The sequence below is a fragment of the Oncorhynchus mykiss genome, chromosome 20 (genome assembly GCF_057628025.1).
Source record: "Oncorhynchus mykiss isolate SJ-2025 chromosome 20, ASM5762802v1, whole genome shotgun sequence".
In the NCBI taxonomy this organism is placed as follows: Eukaryota; Metazoa; Chordata; class Actinopteri; order Salmoniformes; family Salmonidae; genus Oncorhynchus; species Oncorhynchus mykiss.
Genome location: NC_143041.1, coordinates 48,994,013 through 49,020,364, shown reverse-complemented (window position 1 = coordinate 49,020,364; position 26,352 = coordinate 48,994,013). Strand labels below are relative to the sequence as shown.

The 26,352-nt window shown below is 44.9% G+C and overlaps 2 protein-coding genes across 4 annotated transcripts in view; both read left to right on the top strand.

The window, feature by feature from the left end:
* Positions 1 to 15,932, top strand: part of LOC110499566 (mechanosensitive cation channel TMEM63B) — an 88,715-nt gene extending 72,783 nt beyond the window's left edge. Inside the window, exons 21-25 of one of the 2 annotated variants that reach the window (XM_090213183.1) lie at positions 2,013 to 2,180; positions 5,836 to 5,951; positions 7,499 to 7,570; positions 11,500 to 11,634; positions 11,879 to 15,932. In XM_090213183.1, the coding sequence (XP_090069309.1) occupies positions 2,013 to 2,180; positions 5,836 to 5,951; positions 7,499 to 7,570; positions 11,500 to 11,634; positions 11,879 to 11,920 (533 nt within the window). In that variant the 3' untranslated portion in view covers positions 11,921 to 15,932. The remainder of the gene's footprint in view (positions 1 to 2,012; positions 2,181 to 5,835; positions 5,952 to 7,498; positions 7,571 to 11,499; positions 11,635 to 11,878) is intronic. The other variant, XM_090213184.1, reaches the window with a different exon arrangement.
* Positions 15,933 to 25,137: 9,205 nt separating this feature from the next.
* unm_sa35587 (un-named sa35587) overlaps positions 25,138 to 26,352 on the top strand; it is a 35,919-nt gene continuing 34,704 nt past the window's right edge. Inside the window, exon 1 of one of the 2 annotated variants that reach the window (XM_090213180.1) lies at positions 25,138 to 25,959. In XM_090213180.1, the coding sequence (XP_090069306.1) occupies positions 25,864 to 25,959 (96 nt within the window). In that variant the 5' untranslated portion in view covers positions 25,138 to 25,863. The remainder of the gene's footprint in view (positions 25,960 to 26,352) is intronic. The other variant, XM_036956420.2, reaches the window with a different exon arrangement.

Sequence of the window (26,352 nt, the reverse complement as noted above, 5' to 3'; positions counted from 1 at the left end):
AGGTTATTTATCACCTGGCTGTGGTAGGTTATTTATCACCTGACTGTGGTAGGTTATTTATCACCTGACTAGTAGGTTATTTATCAACTGACTAGTAGGTTATTTATCAACTGACTAGTAGGTTATTTATCAACTGACTAGTAGGTTATTTATCAACTGACTAGTAGGTTATTTATCAACTGACTAGTAGGTTATTTATCACCTGACTAGTAGGTTATTTATCACCTGACTAGTAGGTTATTTATCACCTGACTAGTAGGTTATTTATCACCTGACTAGTAGGTTATTTATCACCTGACTAGTAGGTTATTTATCACCTGACTAGTAGGTTATTTATCACCTGACTAGTAGGTTATTTATCACCTGACTAGTAGGTTATATATCACCTGACTAGTAGGTTATTTATCACCTGACTAGTAGGTTATATATCACCTGACTAGTAGGTTATATATCACCTGACTAGTAGGTTATATATCACCTGACTAGTAGGTTATTTATCACCTGACTAGTAGGTTATTTATCACCTGACTAGTAGGTTATTTATCACTTGACTATTAGGTTATTTATCACCTGACTAGTAGGTTATTTATCACCTGACTAGTAGGTTATTTATCACCTGACTAGTAGGTTATTTATCACCTGACTAGTTGGTTATTTATCACCTGACTAGTTGGTTATTTATCACCTGGCTGTGGTAGGTTATTTATCACCTGGCTGTGGTAGGTTATTTTCACCTGGCTGTGGTAGGTTATTTATCACCTGGCTGTGGTAGGTTATTTATCACCTGACTAGTAGGTTATTTATCACCTGGCTGTGGTAGGTTATATATCACCTGACTAGTAGGTTATATATCACCTGACTAGTAGGTTATATATCACCTGACTAGTAGGTTATATATCACCTGACTAGTAGGTTATATATCACCTGACTAGTAGGTTATTTATCACCTGACTAGTAGGTTATATATCACCTGACTAGTAGGTTATATATCACCTGACTAGTAGGTTATTTATCACCTGACTAGTAGGTTATTTATCACCTGACTAGTAGGTTATTTATCACCTGACTAGTAGGTTATTTATCACCTGATTAGTAGGTTATTTATCACCTGACTAGTAGGTTATATATCACCTGACTAGTAGGTTATATATCACCTGACTAGTAGGTTATATATCACCTGACTAGTAGGTTATTTATCACCTGACTAGTAGGTTATTTATCACCTGACTAGTAGGTTATATATCACCTGACTAGTAGGTTATATATCACCTGACTAGTAGGTTATATATCACCTGACTAGTAGGTTATTTATCACCTGACTAGTAGGTTATATATCACCTGACTAGTAGGTTATATATCACCTGACTAGTAGGTTATATATCACCTGACTAGTAGGTTATATATCACCTGACTAGTAGGTTATTTATCACCTGACTAGTAGGTTATTTATCACCTGACTAGTAGGTTATTTATCACCTGACTAGTAGGTTATTTATCACCTGACTAGTAGGTTATTTATCACCTGGCTTTTCTAGGTTATTTATCACCTGACTAGTAGGTTATTTATGACCTGGCTGTGGTAGGTTATTTATCACCTGACTAGTAGGTTATTTATCACCTGACTAGTAGGTTATTTATCACCTGTCTAGTAGGTTATTTATCACCTGACTAGTAGGTTATTTATCACCTGACTAGTAGGTTATATATCACCTGTCTAGTAGGTTATTTATCACCTGACTAGTAGGTTATTTATCACCTGACTAGTAGGTTATTTATCACCTAACAGAATAACTATGAGAAAGTAACAAAGATAAGTCAATGTTTGACAGTCAATATTCCCGGGATACGTTCCATTTCTAAAATGAAGAGGGGAAGGGACCCCTGTAGTGGGGTTTAGGGACAAGCTAGTTTTTAGGCCCACTGACTGTCTCCGCTCCCCCCTCCCTCTCCTCTCTCTCTGCTCCCCCCTCCCTCTCCTCTCTCTCCGCTCCCCCCTCCCTCCCTCTCTCCAGGTCTGATGTACATGCTGTTGAAACACCTGGCAGATCGCTACAACATGTACTATGCCTACCTTCCCTCCAAGCTGGACAAGAAGATCCACTCTGGGGCCGTCAACCAGGTGGTGGCAGCACCCATCCTCTGTCTCTTCTGGCTCCTGTTCTTCTCCACTCTCCGCACAGGTACGTGGTCGCCACCTAGTGGCCGTTCTGGGCCATAACCGTCTCATATACAGGGCCTTCAGAAAGTGTTCACACCTTGACATTATCCAACATTTTATTGTTACAACCTGAATTGAAAATAGATAAAATTTAGATTTTTTTTTGTTGTAGCTGTCCTACACACAATACCCAATAATGTCAATGTAGAAATAATGTTTAATTCATTTGTAAAAATAAAATCTGAAATCTCATCTGTTAGCAACAAGGCACTAAAGTAATACTGCAAAAAAAAATGGAGAATCCAGTTAACCGTTTGCCCTGAATGCTGTTGGATTGGAGAAACCAGTTAACCGTTTGCCCTGAATGCTGTTGGAATGGGGGTTAAACTTGGAACATTGTTATACTCAAACGTGTAGGAACTTTAGTTACAAAAGAGACATAATGAAGCTTGGGAAGGGCTGAGTGCAAGGAAAACACATGACAGTACTGATAAGGGGATACACATGACATTACTGATAAGGGGAAACACATGACAGTACTGATAAGGGGATACACATGACAGTACTGATAAGGGGAAACACATGACAGTACTGATAAGGGGAAACACATGACAGTACTGATAAGGGGAAACACATGACAGTACTGATAAGGGGAAACACATGACAGTACTGATAAGGGGAAACACATGACAGTACTGATAAGGGGAAACACATGACAGTACTGATAAGGGGAAACACATGACAGTACTGATAAGGGGATAAACCGTTGAAGGCTCATATCACTGAGTTCCCTGCTTAGCAAGAATGAGGCCATGTTTAGAGCTATGGAGGAGACCCCATCCAAAGTGGGGTATGAATACCACCTCGGGGGAAGCCACGTCAGCGTCTGAGTTACAGCTGTATCGACAAGAAGAATTCAACTTGGTTAAGGTTCTCTAGTGTCCGTGAGTTATTCACTCAAAATTAGAGCCTAACAACACAAAATGTTATGTTTGGGGCAAATCCAATACAACACATTGTTGAGTACCACTCTCCATATTTTCAAGCATACAGGGCATTCAGAAAGTATTCAGACCCCTTCCCTTTTTCCACATTTTGTTACTTTACAGCCTTATTCTAAAATGGATTGAATTACTTTTTTTTGTTTTCATCAGTCTAGACACAATACCCCATAATGACAAGGCATTTTTGCAAATGTGTGTAGTTGATAGTATATGTCAAGAGAAAAAACCGGGCCGTGAGGACAAAGGATTGTGTCGAGTCACAGATCTGGGGAAGGATTCCAACACATTCCTACAGCATTGAAGGTCCCCAAAAACACTGTGGCCTCCATCATTCTTAAGTGGAAGAAGTTTGGAACCACAAAGACTCTTCCTAGAACTGACCGCCCAGCCAAACTGACCAATCAGGGGAGAAGGGCCTTGGTCAGGGAGGTGACCAAGAACCCGGTGGTCACTCTGACAGAGCTCCTCTGTGGAGATGGTTGTCCTTCTGGAAGGTTCTCCCATCTCTGCAGCACTCCAAAAATCAGGCCTTTATGGTAGAGTGGCCAGACGGAAGCCACTCCTCAGTAAAAGGCACCTGACAACCTGCTTGGAGTTTGCCAAAAAAGCACCGAAGACTCTGACCATGAAAAACAGGATTCTCTGGTCTGATGAAACCAAGATTGATTTCTTTGGCCTAAATTCCAAGTGTCTGGAGGAAACCTGGCAACATCCCTACGAGGAAGCATAGTGGTGGCAGTATCAAGGGAAAGATGAACGGAGCAAAGTACAGAAAGATCCTTGATGAAAACCTGCACCAGAGCGCTCAGGACCTCAGACTGGGGTGAAGGTTCACCTTCCAACAGGACAACGACCCTAAGCACACAGCCAAGACAACGCAGGAGTGGCTTCGGGACAAGTCTCTGAATGTCCTTGAGTGGCCCAGCCAGAGCCCGGACTTGAACCCAATCGAACATCTCTGGAGAGACCTGAAAATAGCTGTGCAGCGACGCTCCCCATCCAACCTGACAGAGCTTGAGAGGATCTGCAGAGAAGAGTGGGAGAAACTCCCCAAATGCAGGTGTACCAAGCTTGTAGTGTCAAAGCCAAGAAGACTCAAGGCCGAAATCGCTGCCAAAGGTGCTTCAACAAAGTACCGGGTAAAGGGTCTGAATACTTATGTAAATGTGATATATATATATATATATATATATATATATATATATATATATATATATATATATATATATATATATATATATATATATATATATATATATATATATATATATATATTTTGTGTGTAGATTGAAGAGGGAGTGTAATGTAACAAAAAGTAGGAGAGGTCAAGGGGTCTGAATACTTTACGAATGCGTTTAACCTTGAATAAGGGTTTCAATTTTGGGGAAATTACATTCTCTAATTGTTTTACATTTTTTACATTTTGTCAGGAAATGCAGCTCTGTCTCAGGTTCTGCTGTGGTGCAGTGGTTGCACAGCCTTTCCTCTACAAGGAGCCAGGTTCTGCTGTTGTGCAGTGGTTGCACAGCCTTTCCTCTACAGGGAGCCAGGTTTTCCTGTGTCTACCCTCGCTCTCAATTTAAGGGCTTTATCGGCATGGGAAACACATGTTAACATTAATTTAATTTAATTTACCAAAGCAAATGAAATGGATAGTAAATAGAAGTGAAATAACCAATAAATGTAACAGTAAACATTACACATACAGAACAGTAAAGACATTACAAATATCATATTATATATATATATTCACTCACAGAAGTTCCAAAAGAATAGACATTTCTAATGTCATATTATGTCTATATACAGTGTTGTAACAATGTGCAAATAGTTAAAGTACAATAAATAAGCATAAATATGGGTTGTATTTACAATGGTGTTTGTTCTTCACTGGTTGCCCTTTTCTCGTGGCAACAGGTCACAATATTGCTGCTGTGATGGCACACTGTGGAATTTCACCCAGTAGATATGGGAGTTTTTCAAAATTGGGTTTGTTTTCAAATTCTTTTGTGGATCTGTGTAATCTGAGGGGAATATGTTTCTCTAATATGGTCATACATTGGGCAGGAGGTTAGGAAGTGCAGCTCAGTTTCCAGCTCATTTTGTGGGCAGTGAGCACATAGCCTGTCTTCTCTTGAGAGCCATGTCTGCCTACGGCGGCCTTTCTCAATAGCAAGGCTATGCTCACTGAGTCTGTACATAGTCAAAGCTTTCCTTAATTTTGGGTCAGTCACAGTTGTCTCTGTTTAGGGCCAAATAGCATTCTAGTTTGCTCAGTTTTTTTGTTAATTCTTTCCAATGTGTCAAGTAATTATCTTTTTGTTTTCTCATGATTTGGTTGGGTCTAATTGTGCTGCTGTCCTGGGGCTTTGTGGGGTCTGTTTGTGTTTGTGAACAGAGCCCCAGGACCAGCTTGCTTAGGGGACTCTTCTCCAGGTTCATCTCTCTGTAGGTGATGGCTTTGTTGTGGAAGGTTTGGGAATCGCTTCCTTTTAGGTGGTTGTAGAATTTAAATGTTATTTTCTGGATTTTGATCATTAGTGGGTATCGGCTTAATTCTGTTCTTTTGCTCTCTCCTCTCCTGTCTCTCTCTCTCTCTCTCCTCTCCTGTGTCTCTCTCTCCTCTCCTGTCTCTCTCGTGGCCTCTCTCTTTCTCTTCTCTCATTCTCTCAGGTTTCTCAGCCCCTACCTCTATGTTTACCTTCAGCGTCCTGATCATCACCATCATCGTCTGCTTGTCCCATGTCTGCTTCGGACACTTCAAATATCTCAGCGCTCACAACTACAAGGTACAAAACAAACACACCCGCCAGAGAAACCTCTCATTTATAATGTTGAAGTGGATTTAATTTAATTCTGTCTTTATTTAACCAGGAAAATCATTGAGAACACTATCTTGTGCCATATCGATCCTGTATGCAATATGACTTTAAGCAATAAGGCCCGAGGGGGTGTGGTATATGGCCAATATACCATGGCTAAGGGCTGTTCTTATGCACGACGCAACGCGGAGTACATCGGCCATATACCACAAACCCCCGAGGTGCCTTATTGCTGTTATAAACTGGATACCAACGTAAAATTAGTGGAGTAAAAATTTGTGTTTTGTCATAGTTGTGGTATACGGGTCTGACATACCACGGCGGTCAGCCAATCAGCATTCAGGGCTCGAACCACCCAGTTTATAATATAGCATTTATAAACACGTCTACATTATTATAATCTTAGAGCAGTAGTACATCTCACGTGGAAAACTCTTAGGATGATATATCAGAAGAATTCAACTCTTACACAGCTAAGTCCGGAGCCCATTGGTTTTCTGTTAATTAACCTGATAATTAATTGCACCCAGCTGGTGTCCCAGGTCTAAATCAGGCCCTGATTAGAGGGGAATCACCCACCTGGTGTCCCAGGGCTAAATCAGTCCCTGATTAGAGGGGAATCACCCACCTGGTGTCCCAGGGCTAAATCAGTCCCTGATTAGAGGGGAATCACCCACCTGGTGTCCCAAGTCTAAATCAGTCCCTGATTAGAGGGGAATCACCCACCTGGTGTCCCAGGGCTAAATTAGTCCCTGATTAGAGGAGAATCACCCACCTGGTGTCCCAGGGCTAAATCAGTCCCTGATTAGAGGGGAATCACCCACCTGGTGTCCCAAGTCTAAATCAGTCCCTGATTTGAGGGGAATCGCCCACCTGGTGTCCCAGGTCTAAATCAGTCCCTGATTAGAGGGGAATCACCCACCTGGTGTCTCAGGTCTAAACCAGTCCCTGATTAGAGGGGAATCACCCACCTGGTGTCTCAGGTCTAAATCAGTCCCTGATTAGAGGACAATCACCCACCTGGTGTCCCAGGGCTAAATCAGTCCCTGATTAGAGGACAATCACCCACCTGGTGTCCCAGGGCTAAATCAGTCCCTGATTAGAGGACAATCACCCACCTGGTGTCCCAGGGCTAAATCAGTCCCTGGTTAGAGGAGAATCACCCACCTGGTGTCCCAGGTCTAAATCAGGCCCTGATTAGAGGGGAATCACCCACCTGGTGTCCCAGGTCTAAATCAGTCCCTGATTAGAGGGGAATCACCCACCTGGTGTCCCAGGGCTAAATCAGTCCCTGATTAGAAGGGAATCACCCACCTGGTGTCTCAGGTCTAAATCAGTCCCTGGTTAGAGGGGAACAATGAAAACAAGCATTGGAACTGGCTTCGAGGTCCAGAGTTGAGTTTGAGGGTGATATAGTATAAAAGTCATCACTGTGAATGATATATTATATTGTCATTATTATTATTATGAGGATATTTTCTCCCATCTCTTTGCCCCCCCCCCCCCCCCCCCAGATTGACGTGGAGAATGTGGATGGGGTGGAGAACGGTCATCCAGCACGAACCTCTCCCTCCAATAAGTCAGCAGTAAGTACCACTGAACCGTTCCTACATTATCACCACATGTTGTCACGTTCTCATTCTTTTTGGACTTCGGTGAGGGTCTTTTCCTGAAACACAACACTCTAATTGTTTTAGATTTTTTACATTTAGTCAGAAAATGAAGTTTCGGAGCCTAAGCCTGTGTCCCTTAAGCTGGGCGGCAGCCGAACTGAAGCATGCTGACACCTTTACCTCGTCTCCCTCCAATAAGTCAGCAGAAACTGCCATCTACTCAGCCAGCCTCCATTCTACCATTTACTCAGCCAGCCTCCATTCTGCCATTTACTCAGCCAGCCTCCATTCTACCATTTACTCAGCCAGCCTCCATTCTGCCATTTACTCAGCCAGCCTCCATTCTGCCATTTACTCAGCCAGGCTCCATTCTACCATTTACTCAGCCAGCCTCCATGCTACCATTTACTCAGCCAGCCTCCATGCTACCATTTACTCAGCCAGCCTCCATTCTACCATTTACTCAGCCTAGTCTCCATGCTACCATTTACTCAGCCAGCCTCCATTCTACCATTTACTCAGCCAGCCTCCATTCTACCATTTACTCAGCCAGCCTTCATTTACTCAGCCTAGTCTCCACGCTACCATTTACTCAGCCAGCCTCCATTCTACCATTTACTCAGCCTAGTCTCCATGCTACCATTTACTCAGCCAGCCTCCTACCATTTACTCAGCCAGCCTCCTACCAATTACTCAGCCAGCCTCCATGCTACCATTTACTCAGCCAGCCTCCATTTACTCAGCCTAGTCTCCATGCTACCATTTACTCAGCCAGCCTCCATTCTGCCATTTACTCAGCCAGCCTCCATTCTGCCATTTACTCAGCCAGCCTCCATGCTACCATTTACTCAGCCAGCCTCCATTCTACCATTTACTCAGCCAGCCTCCATTCTACCATTTACTCAGCCAGCCTTCATTTACTCAGCCTAGTCTCCATGCTACCATTTACTCAGCCAGCCTCCATGCTACCATTTACTCAGCCAGCCTCCATGCTACCATTTACTCAGCCAGCCTCCATTCTACCATTTACTCAGCCTAGTCTCCATGCTACCATTTACTCAGCCAGCCTCCTACCATTTACTCAGCCAGCCTCCATGCTACCATTTACTCAGCCAGCCTCCATTTACTCAGCCTAGTCTCCATGCTACCATTTACTCAGCCAGCCTCCATTCTGCCATTTACTCAGCCAGCCTCCATGCTACCATTTACTCAGCCAGCCTCCATTCTACCATCTACTCAGCCAGCCTCCATTCTACCATTTACTCAGCCAGCCTTCATTTACTCAGCCTAGTCTCCATGCTACCATTTACTCAGCCAGCCTCCATGCTACCATTTACTCAGCCAGCCTCCATGCTACCATCTACTCAGCCAGCCTGCTACCATCTACTCTGCCAGCCTCCATGCTACCATTTACTCAGCCAGCCTCCATTCTGCCATTTACTCAGCCTGCCTCCATGCTACCATCTACTCAGCCAGCCTCCATTCTGCCATTTACTCAGCCTAGTCTCCATGCTACCATTTACTCAGCCAGCCTCCATTCTGCCATTTACTCAGCCAGCCTCCATTCTGCCATTTACTCAGCCAGACTCCATTCTGCCATTTACTCAGCTAGCCTCCATGCTGCCATTTACTCAGCCAGCCTCCATTCTGCCATTTACTCAGCCAGCCTCCATTCTGCCATTTACTCAGCCAGCCTCCTACCATTTACTCAGCCAGCCTCCTACCAATTACTCAGCCAGCCTCCATGCTACCATTTACTCAGCCAGCCTCCATTTACTCAGCCTAGTCTCCATGCTAACATTTACTCAGCCAGCCTCCATTCTGCCATTTACTCAGCCAGCCTCCATTCTGCCATTTACTCAGCCAGCCTCCATGCTACCATTTACTCAGCCAGCCTCCATTCTACCATTTACTCAGCCAGCCTCCATTCTACCATTTACTCAGCCAGCCTCCATTCTACCATTTACTCAGCCAGCCTTCATTTACTCAGCCTAGTCTCCATGCTACCATTTACTCAGCCAGCCTCCATGCTGCCATTTACTCAGCCAGTCTCCATGCTACCATCTACTCAGCCAGCCTCCATTCTGCCATTTACTCAGCCAGCCTCCATTCTGCCATTTACTCAGCCAGCCTCCATGCTACCATTTACTCAGTCAGCCTCCATTCTGCCATTTACTCAGCCAGCCTCCATTCTACCATTTACTCAGCCAGCCTCCATTCTGCCATTTACTCAGCCAGCCTCCATGCTACCATTTACTCAGCCAGCCTCCATGCTACCATTTACTCAGCCTGCTACCATTTTCGCAGCCAGCCTCCATTCTGCCATTTACTCAGCCAGCCTCCATTCTGCCATTTACTCAGCCAGCCTCCATTCTGCCATTTACTCAGCCAGCCTCCATTCTACCATTTACTCAGCCAGCCTCCATTCTGCCATTTACTCAGCCAGCCTCCATTCTACCATTTACTCAGCCAGCCTCCATGCTACCATTTACTCAGCCAGACTCCATGCTACCATTTACTCAGTCAGCCTCCATTCTACCATTTACTCAGCCAGCCTCCATGCTACCATTTACTCAGCCAGCCTCCATGCTACCATTTACTCAGCCAGCCTCCATTCTACCATTTACTCAGCCAGCCTCCATTCTGCCATTTACTCAGTCAGCCTCCATGCTACCATTTACTCAGCCAGACTCCATGCTACCATTTATTCAGCCAGCCTCCATTCTACCATTTACTCAGCCAGCCTCCATTCTGCCATTTACTCAGCCAGACTCCATGCTACCATTTACTCAGCCAGCCTCCATTCTACCATTTACTCAGCCAGCCTCCATTCTGCCATTTACTCAGCCAGCCTCCATTCTACCATTTACTCAGCCAGCCTCCATTCTGCCATTTACTCAGCCAGCCTCCATGCTACCATTTAATCCCCAGCTTGGTTACAATATCCACACTAGCACACCCAGTATGGATGTTAAAGTAGCTGTCCACTCATACCCAAATAATGCTGTTGGCTCGTCTATACTTGTGTTTGTGGCCAAAGCATAAATGAAAGAAAAACGCTTCACTTTAATCTATTTCCATATCACACACTGACCTGTTTCCTTCTCCATTCTTCTCCTCTCTACTCCTCCCTCATGTCGTCCCCTCTCTCCTCTCTATTCCTCCCTCATGTCGTTCCTCTCTCCTCTCTACTCCTCCCTCATGTCGTTCCTCTCTCCTCTCTACTCCTCCCTCATGTCGTCCCCTCTCTACTCTCTACTCCTCCCTCATGTCGTCCCTCTCTCCTCTCTACTCCTCCCTCATGTCGTCCCTCTCTCCTCTCTATTCCTCCCTCATGTCGTTCCTCTCTCCTCTCTACTCCTCCCTCATGTCGTCCCTCTCTCCTCTCTACTCCTCCCTCATGTCGTTCCTCTCTCCTCTCTACTCCTCCCTCATGTCGTCCCCTCTCTACTCTCTACTCCTCCCTCATGTCGTCCCTCTCTCCTCTCTACTCCTCCCTCATGTCGTCCCTCTCTCCTCTCTACTCCTCCCTCATGTCGTCCCTCTCTCCTCTCTACTCCTCCCTCATGTCGTTCCTCTCTCCTCTCTACTCCTCCCTCATGTCGTCCCCTCTCTACTCTCTACTCCTCCCTCATGTCGTCCCTCTCTCCTCTCTACTCCTCCCTCATGTCGTTCCTCTCTCCTCTCTATTCCTCCCTCATGTCGTTCCTCTCTCCTCTCTACTCCTCCCTCATGTCGTCCCTCTCTCCTCTCTACTCCTCCCTCATGTCGTCCCTCTCTCCTCTCTACTCCTCCCTCATGTCGTCCCTCTCTCCTCTCTACTCCTCCCTCATGTCGTTCCTCTCTCCTCTCTACTCCTCCCTCATGTCGTCCCTCTCTCCTCTCTTCTTTCTCATCAACAGCAGATGTACATTGCCTCGGTGCTCCAGGATCCCAGCTTAGAAGAGCTGGGTTCTGCTGGCAGCGGGGTCAGCGAGGGCTCGCAGGACGAGGAGATCATCCAAGTGGGGAACAGCCTCAATGAGGCCGACTTCCAGGTAGCCTAGTGGTTTTAAGAAGCGGGCCAGCAACTGGAGGGTTGCTGGTTCGTATCCCAGCTTTGACTGGAAAAATCTGCTGCGGAGTGAGCCAGAGGGCGATTGTAGTATAGATGCAGTAGCATTGCCTGCCGTTGTGCTCTTGAGTCCTGCAGCTTCTAACTCCTCGGTGTGTGTGTGTCCTCGAGCAGTTCTCTGCAAGTTAATGGACCGTGACTTATTCTGCTCCCTTTTGTCCTTCCAGAGTGGTGAGGACAGTCTTCTCGCTAACGAGGTGCGGCACTGACGTGAGGGGATGCCGGAGACCGAGGACGGGGAGAGAGAAGAAGAGACTAAGGTGTAATGTGACTGACGTGATGGATGCGCTGGTCTAGTGAATGAAGCTACGGAGCTGAAACGGACTGACAGACAGCTCTATAAGACATGAAGAGAGACCACTAAACCTTAAACACCTCGAGTCAAGAGAGAGGGACTATTTCTCTGTCTACACTAACGAACAAAGCAACACAATTACCTTTCTCATGCCTTTCACTCCTCTTCAGCTTAGGCCATGGACCACAGTTCTCCAGCATATCTTTTCCCCCCCAGAGAGACTACACTAACACCAACATGCAAAGACGAGAGAGAGAGAGAGAGAGAGCGGTGGACTACTGTCTACATTAACTAACAAAGGAAGACTACTTACTAAAGACCTCTATCAACAACTGCTTCTCTAGGATTCTCTTGCTAGGATGCAACTCTGACACTCAGACTCTACTGTTGGACTCTACCCCGGCGCTAAGACTACTGTAGGACTCTATTCCGGCGCTAGGACTCTACTGTAGGACTCTACACTGGCGCTAGGACTCTACTGTAGGACTCTACTCCGGCGCTAGAACTCTACTGTAAAACTCTGGCGCTAGGACTTTACTGTAGGACTCTAGTCTGGCACTAGGACTCTACTGTAGGACTCTAGTCTGGCGCTAGGACTACTGTAGGACTCTAGTCTGGCGCTAGGACTCTACTGTAGGACTCTAGTCGGGCGCTAGGACTACTGTAGGATTCTAGTCTGGCGCTAGGACTCTACTGTAGGACTCTAGTCGGGCGCTAGGACTCTACTGTAGGACTCTAGTCTGGCGCTAGGACTACTGTAGGACTCTAGTTGGGCGCTAGGACTCTACTGTAGGACTCTAGTCTGGCGCTAGGACTCTACTGTAGGACTCTAGTCTGGCGCTAGGACTCTACTGTAGGACTCTAGTCTGGCGCTAGGACTCTACCCCGGCGCTAGGACTCTACTGTAGGACTCTAGTCCGGCGCTAAGACTCTACTCCAGCGCTAGGACTACTGTAGGACTCTAGTCTGGCGCTAGGACTCTACTATAGGACTCTACTCTGGCGCTAGGACTAGCTAGGACTCTACTCTCTCTGAAATCTTCCTTCATGACGAATCTATCTTTTCTGAAGGCAAAGTCACGCAGGGACACTTAGCAGTAGTTAACTCCCTCTTCCAACTGTTGATCTAGAGCTGCCTCTGAACTGAGGCTCGGGACTGTGAAGTGGGGGGACTAGCTTTCTGTCTAGATTTCCTTAAAACTACGACTATTGCACTTGAAGAGAAGGATAGGTGTGTGTCTGTGCCCTACACTGGCTTGGCTTAGTGGGGTGATGTGGCTTTGGCTCGCATGTGTTTTCCTCCTCACAGAACCTTGAGTCTGGCTTGCTAGAGGTCTAGAATAGCAACTCGGGCATGCCTCGGACTTCAGAGGGGTTGGAGGGATCTTTATTTCCCCTAATCGTTTGCCTGTTCTGCCTGCATCCTTAATAGTCTCTGCACGAGAGGCTGCCTCACAACAAGCAGCTTTATATGAGAAGACGGAGATGAAATGTCTGTCAGCGTCACAATGTTCGCCTGCTCTGGTCTCCCCCTACTCTGTCCCGACCGTCTCCGGGAGTCTCTGGGCGGTTCCAGCCCTGTGTAAAAAGGAAGGTGATCGCTATGACGATGACCACTCTGTAACAAACTGAACTAACACTCCCTCATTGATGTTTACTTTAATGTTTAGCTTTTTTCGATGTTGTTCAGCAACAAAAACTCGGGATTTGTAAAATAGCCTCTTTTTTTATTTTATTTTGTATTTATTTTCTAGGCATGGTTATTTTAAGTTGGTCTGAGAACTTTAATTACTTAACTACTGTTTCGACGTTAAAATGACGTAACTGGATGAATGGATCATGTAACATGGATACTGTACCTCGTAAACAACACGGTTTCTCTGTCTCCTGGCCGGTTCTGCCCAGAGAAGTGGGACTGCGGCTCCAGACTGAGCCCTAATGGAGCCCTAATGGAGCCCTAACATAACTGAAGGAGGAAGACAGCGGAGAAACCCCTAGATGATGTCCCCAGGAAGCACATATGAAGTGGATATGACAGCCCACCCTGTACACTGTTTTGTGTCCCACAACTATGGTTGCAAAATTCACAAAATTGTCCCAGAGTTCCTAGGTTTTTCACATCTTGGTTAGAAGTTTCTTGGAATAAGGGATTTCTGGGAAAAAACCGAGGAACTTTGAAAGTTTCCGTAATTTTGCAACCTCAGCCAGTCCTCCTCTCCCAGCCAGGGCTCTGTGGGACAACGTTCCTCTGTAGAGGGAGAACTCGACCCTTGAACTCTTGGCCTGTGACCTGTACATGTAGTTCCCCCAGGACTCCCTGGGGTCGCGTTCAGCAGGGGTCGGGGCACAACGTGGTTGAACGTTCAGATTTATGTTATGTCGAACAAAATATGCCTCTGAAATGTAGAATAAGGAATCGTGGCAACTCTATTCATGACATTTCTATCTGCAACGTTCTACAACGTTCCACAACGTTTGCCTACTGAATGTGACCCCGACCTTTTGACTGGTCCGTGTTCACTAGTTCTATCTATCTCATCGAACTGCTCTCATAGCATACAAGTTCCTATACAAGACGAGCCTCTTTATTTTGGTGTTTGTCACTGTACTAAAGATTTATTTCACTGTTGGTTTGAACATTTGGTTTTTTTGTGGGGGGGGGACGGGGGGGGGACGAGATAACGAGCTTTTAAAAGATAGTCTACCGAGTTCTGCCGACTCTAGATGAGCTCTGATTGGTTTAAGGATGCCTAGCGTCATCCAATGACAACACGAATTGTGACATCAGCGAGATACTCTTATCATGTAGTGGTCTATAATGTCAAATTAAAATTTTTAAAAAAGTTAAAATGATCATTGAGCATTGATAGAAATGACAATGTCCCCCAACTGCCATCACTCAGCGACAGTGCTGTATCGTACGCGGTGTTGTTAATATGTTGACATGTAGACAGGCGCTATGTGGGACGCAGACAATGAGTCTTAATGCAGGAAGACGTGATCAGCGGGTTTTTAGATGCTGGTGTTTTGTTTATGTTGTTTCCCTTCAACACACTATCCCGATTTATCAGCGGAAAAACAAAATGGATGACACCAACTTCGTTGTTTTTATATTTTTCCTTCTCTGTACTCTGACCTTTTTATCTTTCAAGTAATTCAGCCGCCATAACTCACGATGTCATGTTGCTCTCTTCAAGTCGTTACAATATTCCACTGACCGGCTTAGTTTTCCTTCCAAAGTGTTGCCTTGTGGCAGAACAGATCTATCCTGGTTGAACCTCAGGGGTCTATTATAACCAAGCCTGAATCAACGACTTAGCCAACTATTAGATATAATAATGATTTGATTTTTCTGAGGTAATTTAAGAAAGCTAAACTCAGAGATGTGCGTTTTGGTTGTTGAGTCATCGAGAACATTCCCATTTCAAGCTCATCTTTCTAAAAAAAAAATATATATATATATATATATATATATATATATATATATATATATATATATATATATATATATATATATATATTTCAGAATATTTAAGGCAAATTAGCTGGCTAACTCATTGATCTTGCTTTGTGGTATACCCTTCTGAGCATTGTCTGGTTTAGCCTGGCTATGTGCATATCTCCTATATAACTGTCATTTCTGAAACATTTCACCTGTCCTGTTTAAAGTCTTGGTTCCACATTGTGGAAACGCATCAATAAATATGAAACAAATGTCCTTTTGAAATGTTTTCGTAGCACTAATCAGTCAGTCAGTCAGTCAGTCAGTCAGTGGGCTGAACCATACATGCTGAGCAGCTTTCCTATTATATGCATAAACCAAGTAACAAATCTAGTGTCTAGTACACATTTAATGTACTCTGTATAACTAGTCCAATGTAGTGTCTGATTCTGTACAGTAAAATGATGCACTCAGGATTTATCAAACGTGTTATTTTTTTTTAAGTGTAACGTTTATCAGTTGGTCTCTGAGAACAGTGTCATTATAAACTCAGCAAAATAAAGGACCCTTTTCTTTTCAAAGATAATTGAAAATAAATGCAAATAACTTAACAGATCTTCATTGTGAAAGGTTTAAACACTGTTTCCCATGCTTGTTCAATGAACCATAAACAATTAATGAACATGCACCTGTGGAACGGTCATTAAGACACTAACAGTTTACAGACGGTAGGCAATTAAGGTCACAGTTATGAAAACTTAGGACACTAAAGAGACCTTTCTACTGACTCTGAAAAACACCAAAAGAAAGATGCCCAGGGTCCCTGAGCATCTGCATGAACGTGCCTTAGGCATGCTGCAAGGAGGCATGAGGACTGCAGATGTGGCCAGGGCAATAAATTGCAATGTCCCTACTGTAAGACGCCTAAGACAGCGCTACAGGGAGCCAGGACGGACAGCTGATCGTCCTCACAGTGGCAGACCACGTGTAACAACACCTGCACAGGATCGGTACATCCGAACATCACACCTGCGGAAAAGGTACAGGATGGCAACAACAACTGTTTGAGTTATACCAGGAACGCACAATCCCTCCATCAGTGCTCAGACAGTCTGCAATAGGCTGAGAGAGGCTGGACTGAGGGCTTGTAGGCCTGTTGTAAGGCAGGTCCTCACCAGACATCACCGGCAACAACGTCGCCTATGGGCACAAACCCACCGTCACTGGACCAGACAGGACTGGCAAAAAGTGCTCTTCACTGACGAGTCGTGGTTTTGTCTCACCAGGGGTGATGATTGTCGTCAGGAATGAGCGTTACACTGAGGCCTGTACTCTGGAGCAGGATCGATTTGGAGGTGTAGGATCCATCACGGTCTGGGGCGGTGTGTCACAGCATCATCGGACTGAGCTTGTTGTCATTGCAGGCAATCTCAACGCTGTGCGTTACAGGGAAGACATCATCCTTCCTCATGTGGTACCCTTCCTGCAGGCTCATCCTGACATGACCCTCCAGCATGACAATGTCACCAGCCATACTGCTCGTTCTGTGAGTGATTTCCTGCAGACAGGAATGTCTGGGCCCTGTTGGATCGGAGGGTGAGGACTAGGGCCATTCCCCCCAGAAATGTCTGGGAACTTTGCAGGTGCCTTGGTGGAAGAGTGGGGTAACATCTCACAGCAAGAACTGTCAAATCTGGTGCAGTCCATGAGGAGGAGATGCACTACAGTACTTAATGCAGCTGGTGGCCACATCAGATACTGACTGTTACTTTTGATTTTGACCCTCCCCCTTTGTTCAGGGACACATTATTCAATTTCTGTTAGTCACATGTCTGTGGAACTTGTTCAGTTTATGTCTCAGTTGTTGAATCTTGTTATATTCATACAAATATTTACACATGTTAAGTTTGCTGAAAATAAACGCAGTTGACAGTGAGAGGATGTTTCTTTTGCTGAGTTTATAAACGCTAAATGGAATATATTATCTTTTTGGCACAGACAGCCCTGTGACTAGGGCCCATGTGAACACAGACAGCCCTGTGACTAGGGCCCATGTGAACACAGACAGCCCTGTGACTAGGGCCCATGTGAACAATCATAGACAGCCCTGTGACTACTAGAGCCCATGTGAACACAATTACAGACAGCCCTGTGACTACTAGAGCCCATGTGAACACAATCACAGACAGCCCTGTGACTAGGGCCCGTGTGAACACAATTACAGACAGCCCTGTGACTAGGGCCCATGTGAACACAATCACAGACAGCCCTGTGACTAGGGCCCATGTGAACACAATTACAGACAGCCCTGTGACTAGGGCCCATGTGAACACGATTACAGACAGCCCTGTGACTAGGGCCCATGTGAACACAATCACAGACATCCATATTGCAACAGCATCAAGTACAATAATTAATATTTTCATTTGAGTCATTTAGCAGCTGCTCTTACCCAGAGCGACTTTCCCCTAGTGAGTGCATACATTTTCTACGTTCCAGTTATAACAGTCTATCATATGAACATTTATAATAACGATACATAATGTGAAGGATCAGTTTTTAAGCTGCTCTGAAATCCGTTGTGGGATATCCAGGTAACTGCCACAGTAAACACTAACATAAAGTGTTTTAATAGGGCGCTGGGCAACCAATCAGAACAGCTTCAATGCACCTTGGCATGGATTCTACGCCAAGGTGTCTGGAACTCTATTGGAGGGATGCGACAATGTTCTTTTGCGAGAAATTACATCATTTGGTGATGGTGGTGGAAAACGCTGTCTCAGGCGCCGATCCAGAATAAGTGTTCAATGTGGTTGAGATCTGGTGACTGAGAGGCCATGGTATATTGGGTTGAGATCTGGAGACTGAGAGGACCATGGTATATTGGGTTGAGATCTGGTGACTGAGACGACCATGGTATATTGGGTTGAGATCTGGTGACTGAGAGACCATGGTATATTGGGTTGAGATCTGGTGACTGAGACGACCATGGTATATTGGGTTGAGATCTGGTGACTGAGAGACCATGGTATATTGGGTTGAGATCTGGTGACTGAGATGACCATGGTATATTGGGTTGAGATCTGGTGACTGAGATGACCATGGTATATTGGGTTGAGATCTGGAGACTGAGAGGCCATGGTATATTGGGTTGAGATCTGGTGACTGAGATGACCATGGTATATTGGGTTGAGATCTGGAGACTGAGAGGCCATGGTATATTGGGTTGAGATCTGGAGACTGAGACGACCATGGTATATTGGGTTGAGATCTGGAGACTGAGACGACCATGGTATATTGGGTTGAGATCTGGTGACTGAGACGACCATGGTATATTGGGTTGAGATCTGGAGACTGAGAGGCCATGGTATATTGGGTTGAGATCTGGTGACTGAGGCCATGGTATATTGGGTTGAGATCTGGTGACTGAGGCCATGGTATATTGGGTTGAGATCTGGAGACTGAGAGGCCATGGTATATTGGGTTGAGATTTGGTGACTGAGGCCATGGTATATTGGGTTGAGATCTGGTGACTGAGACGACCATGGTATATTGGGTTGAGATCTGGAGACTGAGACGACCATGGTATATTGGGTTGAGATCTGGTGACTGAGAGGCCATGGTATATTGGGTTGAGATCTGGTGACTGAGAGGCCATGGTATATTGGGTTGAGATCTGGTGACTGAGAGGCCATGGTATATTGGGTTGAGATCTGGAGACTGAGGCCATGGTATATTGGGTTGAGATCTGGAGACTGAGAGACCATGGTATATTGGGTTGAGATCTGGTGACTGAGAGACCATGGTATATTGGGTTGAGATCTGGTGACTGAGAGACCATGGTATATTGGGTTGAGATCTGGAGACTGAGAGGCCATGGTATATTGGGTTGAGATCTGGTGACTGAGACGACCATGGTATATTGGGTTGAGATCTGGTGACTGAGAGGCCATGGTATATTGGGTTGAGATCTGGTGACTGAGAGGCCATGGTATATTGGGTTGAGATCTGGTGACTGAGACGACCATGGTATATTGGGTTGAGATCTGGTGACTGAGACGACCATGGTATATTGGGTTGAGATCTGGTGACTGAGACGACCATGGTATATTGGGTTGAGATCTGGTGACTGAGAGGCCATGGTATATTGGGTTGAGATCTGGTGACTGAGAGGCCATGGTATATTGGGTTGAGATCTGGAGACTGAGAGGCCATGGTATATTGGGTTGAGATCTGGTGACTGAGACGACCATGGTATATTGGGTTGAGATCTGGTGACTGAGAGGCCATGGTATATTGGGTTGAGATCTGGTGACTGAGACGACCATGGTATATTGGGTTGGGATCTGGTGACTGAGAGGCCATGGTATATTGGGTTGAGATCTGGAGACTGAGAGGCCATGGTATATTGGGTTGAGATCTGGTGACTGAGACGACCATGGTATATTGGGTTGAGATCTGGTGACTGAGAGGCCATGGTATATTGGGTTGAGATCTGGAGACTGAGAGACCATGGTATATTGGGTTGAGATCTGGTGACTGAGAAGACCATGGTATATTGGGTTGAGATCTGGAGACTGAGAGACCATGGTATATTGGGTTGAGATCTGGAGACTGTGAGACCATGGTATATTGGGTTGAGATCTGGTGACTGAGAAGACCATGGTATATTGGGTTGAGATCTGGAGACTGAGAGGCCATGGTATATTGGGTTGAGATCTGGAGACTGAGACGACCATGGTATATTGGGTTGAGATCTGGTGACTGAGAGGCCATGGTATATTGGGTTGAGATCTGGTGACTGAGAGGCCATGGTATATTGGGTTGAGATCTGGTGACTGAGACGACCATGGTATATTGGGTTGAGATCTGGAGACTGAGAAGACCATGGTATATTGGGTTGAGATCTGGTGACTGAGAGACCATGGTATATTGGGTTGAGATCTGGAGACTGAGACGACCATGGTATATTGGGTTGAGATCTGGTGACTGAGAGGCCATGGTATATTGGGTTGAGATCTGGAGACTGAGACGACCATGGTATATTGGGTTGAGATCTGGTGACTGAGGCCATGGTATATTGGGTTGAGATCTGGAGACTGAGACGACCATGGTATATTGGGTTGAGATCTGGAGACTGAGAGGACCATGGTATATTGGGTTGAGATCTGGAGACTGAGAAGACCATGGTATATTGGGTTGAGATCTGGTGACTGAGGCCATGGTATATTGGGTTGAGATCTGGAGACTGAGACGACCATGGTATATTGGGTTGAGATCTGGAGACTGAGAGGACCATGGTATATTGGGTTGAGATCTGGAGACTGAGAGGCCATGGTATATTGGGTTGAGATCTGGAGACTGAGAGGCCATGGTATATTGGGTTGAGATCTGGTGACTGAGAAGACCATGGTATATTGGGTTGAGATCTGGTGACTGAGGCCATGGTATATTGGGTTGAGATCTGGTGACTGAGGCCATGGTATATTGGGTTGAGATCTGGTGACTGAGGCCATGGTATATTGGGTTGAGATCTGGTGACTGAGAGGCCATGGTATATTGGGTTGAGATCTGGTGACTGAGGCCATGGTATATTGGGTTGAGATCTGGTGACTGAGACGACCGTGGTATATTGGGTTGAGATCTGGTGACTGAGGCCATGGTATATTGGGTTGAGATCTGGAGACTGAGACGACCATGGTATATTGGGTTGAGATCTGGAGACTGAGAGGACCATGGTATATTGGGTTGAGATCTGGAGACTGAGAGGCCATGGTATATTGGGTTGAGATCTGGAGACTGAGAGGCCATGGTATATTGGGTTGAGATCTGGTGACTGAGAAGACCATGGTATATTGGGTTGAGATCTGGTGACTGAGGCCATGGTATATTGGGTTGAGATCTGGTGACTGAGGCCATGGTATATTGGGTTGAGATCTGGTGACTGAGGCCATGGTATATTGGGTTGAGATCTGGTGACTGAGAGGCCATGGTATATTGGGTTGAGATCTGGTGACTGAGGCCATGGTATATTGGGTTGAGATCTGGTGACTGAGACGACCGTGGTATATTGGGTTGAGATCTGGAGACTGAGAGGCCATGGTATATTGGGTTGAGATCTGGAGACTGAGAGGCCATGGTATATTGGGTTGAGATCTGGTGACTGAGAGGCCATGGTATATTGGGTTGAGATCTGGAGACTGAGAGGCCATGGTATATGGTTTACATAATTGTCATGCTCATCAAAACCATTCAGTGACCGCTCGTGCCCTGTGGATGGGGACATTGTCATCCTATGGGGGCGTAGCCTGGGTAACCAAGATAATGGACAAAATAACAGCCTGCATGATGGCATGTTAGTTGCTTAATTAACTCAGGAACCACACCTGCTTTCAGCTTCGTATCCCTCATTTCAATGTTTTGCCAGTTACCTGTTCTAATCTTTTTGGGGTTATCATAATTTCAACAATGATGAGCCTGGGTATTAAAACACTGATATACAGTGACATTTTCCACATTTTGTTACGTTACAGCCTTAACCTAAAATGGATTAAATACATGTATTTTAATATCAGCAATCTACAAACAGTACCCCATAATGACAAAAGCGAAAACAGGTTTTTAGACAAAAAATCTAGAATTGAAATAATACCTTATTTACATCAGTATTCAGACCCTTTGCTACGAGACTCGAAATTGAGTTCAGGTGCATCCTGTTTCCATTGATCATCCTTGAGATGTTTCTACAACTTGATTGGAGTCCACCTGTGTTTAATTCCATTGATTGGACATGATTTGGAAAATCTTTCTATATAAGGTCCCACAGTTGACAGTGCATGTCAGAGCAAAAACCAAGCCATGTTCCTCTGTGGAGATGGAAGAACCTTCCAGAATGACAACCATCTCTGCAGCACTCCACCAATCAGGCCTTTATGGTAGAGTGGCTAGACGGAAGCCTCTCCTCAGTAAAATGCACATGACAGCCCACTTGGAGTTTGCCAAAAGGCACCTAAAGACTCTCAGACCATGAGAAACAAGATTCTCTGGTCTGATGAAACAAATGTTAAACTCTGGCCTGAATGCCAAGCATCACGTCTGGAGGAAACCTGGCACCATTCCTACGGTGAAGCATGGTGGTGGCAGCATCAGGCTGAGGGGATGTTTTTCAGTGGTAGGGACTGGGAGACTAGTCAGGATCGAGGCAAAGATGAACGGAGTAAAGTACAGAGATCCTTGATGAAAACCTGCCCCAGAGCGCTCAGGACTTCAGACTGGAGCAAAGGTTCACATTCCAACAGGACAACGATCCTAAGCACACAACCAAGACAACGCAGGAGTGGCTTCAGGACAAGTCTCGGAATGTCCTTGATTGGCCCAGCAAGAGCCTGGACTTGAACCCGATCGAACATCTCGGGAGAGACCTGAAAATAGCTGTGCAGCAACACTCCCCATCCAACCTGACAGAGCTTGAGAGGATCTGCAGAGAAGAATGGGAGAAACTCCCCAAATACAGGCGTGCCAAGTTTGTAGCGTGCTTCAACAAAGTACTGAGTAAAGGGTCTGAATACTTATGGAAATGTAATAAATATATATTAAAAAATATATAAATATATATATATATATATATATATTTTTTTTTTTTAAATATAAATTAGCTAAATGTAGATTAATGGGTTGAAAAAAAACAATTGTATCAATTTTATAATGAGGCTGTAAGGTAACAAAATGTGGAAAAGGTCAAGGGGTCTGAATACTTTCTGAATGCACTGTACCTACTGGCTGTGAAAGAAACTTGGGTCATATTCATTAGGCACCAAACGTAAGATGTCTGACCGAAACGGGAAAGAACAGGGGTGTATTCATTATGAATAAGAACCAAACGGAAGCAAACTGAATGAAACTGGGAGGGACCTACCTGAAGTTATCCAATAGAAACTCTCGTTTTGTTTGCAAAACATTTTCCATTTGGAGTAAACGGTTTGTTTCAAAAAACATTTTTCTACGGTGTACACTAATGAATACGACCCTGGTGATCCTGAACTGGGGTCCCCGCAACAATCTCATTGTTAGATTCTACATTAGTCTATACTGTCCAAGTAAGGCAATGATTTGAAACGGATTGACGCACGCACACACACCACACACACACACACACACACAACATCCCCTAACCGTTTAACTCACACACACACACACACACCATCCCCTAACGGTTTGACTCACACACCACACACACCTCACACCACACACACACACACACCATCCCCTAACAGTTTGACTCCAGTTGAGCCTGTGTTCTGTAAGTCCTGGCTTTCCTCTCATTGAGTGTATAGCTAATGCCTCTGAAATAAATGTCTTAAACTCTGAATGTTTCTAGGTAAGAGTAGTAACATTGCATTTCATACTGAAGGTCCATTCCTGAATAAAGTCAAATGTATGGTTTTTCAGATATTTAATTTTCAGAAATTAAATAGCATCAATGGATTTAATTTCTATCAAAAAAACACACTGAGAAGGGGATCCCCCCCCCCCTATTCCCTATATAGTGCACTACTTTAGACCAGGGCCCTATTCCCTATATAGTTCACTACTTTAGACCAGGGCCCTATTCCCTATATAGTTCACTACTTTAGACCAGGGCCCTATTCCCTATATAGTGCACTACTTTAGACCAGAGCCCTATTCCCTATATAGTGCACTACTTTAGACCAGAGCCCTATTCCCTATATAGTGCACTACTTTAGACCAGAGCCCTATTCCCTATATAGTGCACTACTTTAGACCAGAGCCCTATTCCCTATATAGTGCACTACTTTAGACCAGAGCCCTATTCCCTATATAGTGCACTACTTTAGACCAGAGCCCTATTCCCTATATAGTGCACTACTTTAGACCAGAGCCCTATTCCCTATATAGTGCACTACTTTAGACCAGAGCCCTATTCCCTATATAGTGCACTACTTTAGACCAGAGCCCTATTCCCTATATAGTGCACTACTTTAGACCAGGGCCCTATTCCCTATATAGTGCACTACTTTAGACTAGAGCCCTATTCCCTATATAGTGCACTACTTTAGACCAGAGCCCTATTCCCTATATAGTGCACTACTTTAGACCAGGGCCCTATTCCCTATATAGTTCACTACTTTAGACCAGGGCCCTATTCCCTATATAGTTCACTACTTTAGACCAGCGCCCTATTCCCTATATAGTTCACTACTTTAGACCAGAGCCCTATTCCCTATATAGTGCACTACTTTAGACCAGGGCCCTATTCCCTATATAGTTCACTACTTTAGACCAGCGCCCTATTCCCTATATAGTTCACTACTTTAGACCAGGGCCCTATTCCCTATATAGTGCACTACTTTAGACCAGGGCCCTATTCCCTATATAGTTCACTACTTTAGACCAGCGCCCTATTCCCTATATAGTTCACTACTTTAGACCAGAGCCCTATTCCCTATATAGTGCACTACTTTAGACCAGGGCCCTATTCCCTATATAGTTCACTACTTTAGACCAGCGCCCTATGGGCCGTATGGGTCTTGGTCTAAAGTAGTGCACTTAATGTAATAGCATTTGGGAGGTATTATTTCTCCTCTATTCCTCAAAGGGCTGTCTGTCGAACAGATTGGTCTGTATATTTCCTCCAGGTCTTTGAACAATAAAATCCGTATTTAATCAGTCTGTCTTATTGTTGAGCTGTTGGTTACAGTTGTTTCGTCCCTGTGAGTGATTTCTAAATTTACATTTCCGCAGAGTTTCACAATGAGCCGAAATGAATTCATAAAAACCTTTAACACATTGATATTCCAGAACTTTTATGAGGATTGGTCCTTGTGTTTTTATTCAGTTCAATGTTCATATTGCTATCCTTTACAAGTCTACGACGTGAAGAATCAACCACATGACCGTCCCAGAAGGCCCTCAGCAGACATGTTGGGATGAGGCCGTTTAAATAGTTTTAGTGCTGTCTTGTCTCCTTCTGCACTGAAGTGAAGGGGAAAAAACTCCCGAACAAGTAGCATATATTCCCAACGCATTATACTGATGTCCTTTTATCCAGGATTTTCACATCAGTACAGATGAAGGTTCAGGAGAGGAAACTAGTTCATACAAATCACCCCGCGACGGTCACAAGTTCAGGGAGTCGACGGTGGTTTTCTACTTGTTCTGCAGTTGGTGTTTTGTACCGCCAGGCGTTGTTTTGGGAAGGGCGGTTACGACAGAAAACCGGGCGACGTGGAAGCGTGGAGAATGTCATGTACGCGCGTCTCGCTTGTGATCAGGGCTTTTTCCAATAGTTTTTAAAAACGGATTTTCAGTACAGATAAAGGTGTATTTTAAATAGTAGAGAGGATAAAAAAAACAACTGACATTCTTAATATCGTGCATAAATTAAGATCTATAGCCATGGATGAGGCAATAGCGATTCTTTTAATATCCGTTGCGATGTTTTTGGGATGCTTTCTATTAGGTTTGATTCCACTTCTGATGAAACTTTCTGAGGTAAGTCATTGAATTCTTAACCTTGTATTCCCTCCGTTCCCCTCCTGTCTGTAACTTGCGCCGTACCTTCCTTTGTGGTCTCTTCTCCCGATGCCAAACATGTCAATGTTTTTTCAGACCTGTCTCATACTGGTCCCTGCTATGGAATCCACTCCATACTATATTTTGTGATCATTCAATAAATAGCTACCCCCCCCCCCCCCCCCCCCAACCTACCCCTTCATTCCATATATAGCTACTGTACCCCCCCTTCATTCCATATATAGCTACTGTACCCCCCCTTCATTCCATATATAGCTACTGTACCCCCCCTTCATTCCATATATAGCTACTGTGCCCCCCCCTTCATTCAATATATAGCTACTGTACCCCCCCCCCCCCCCCCTCCTACAT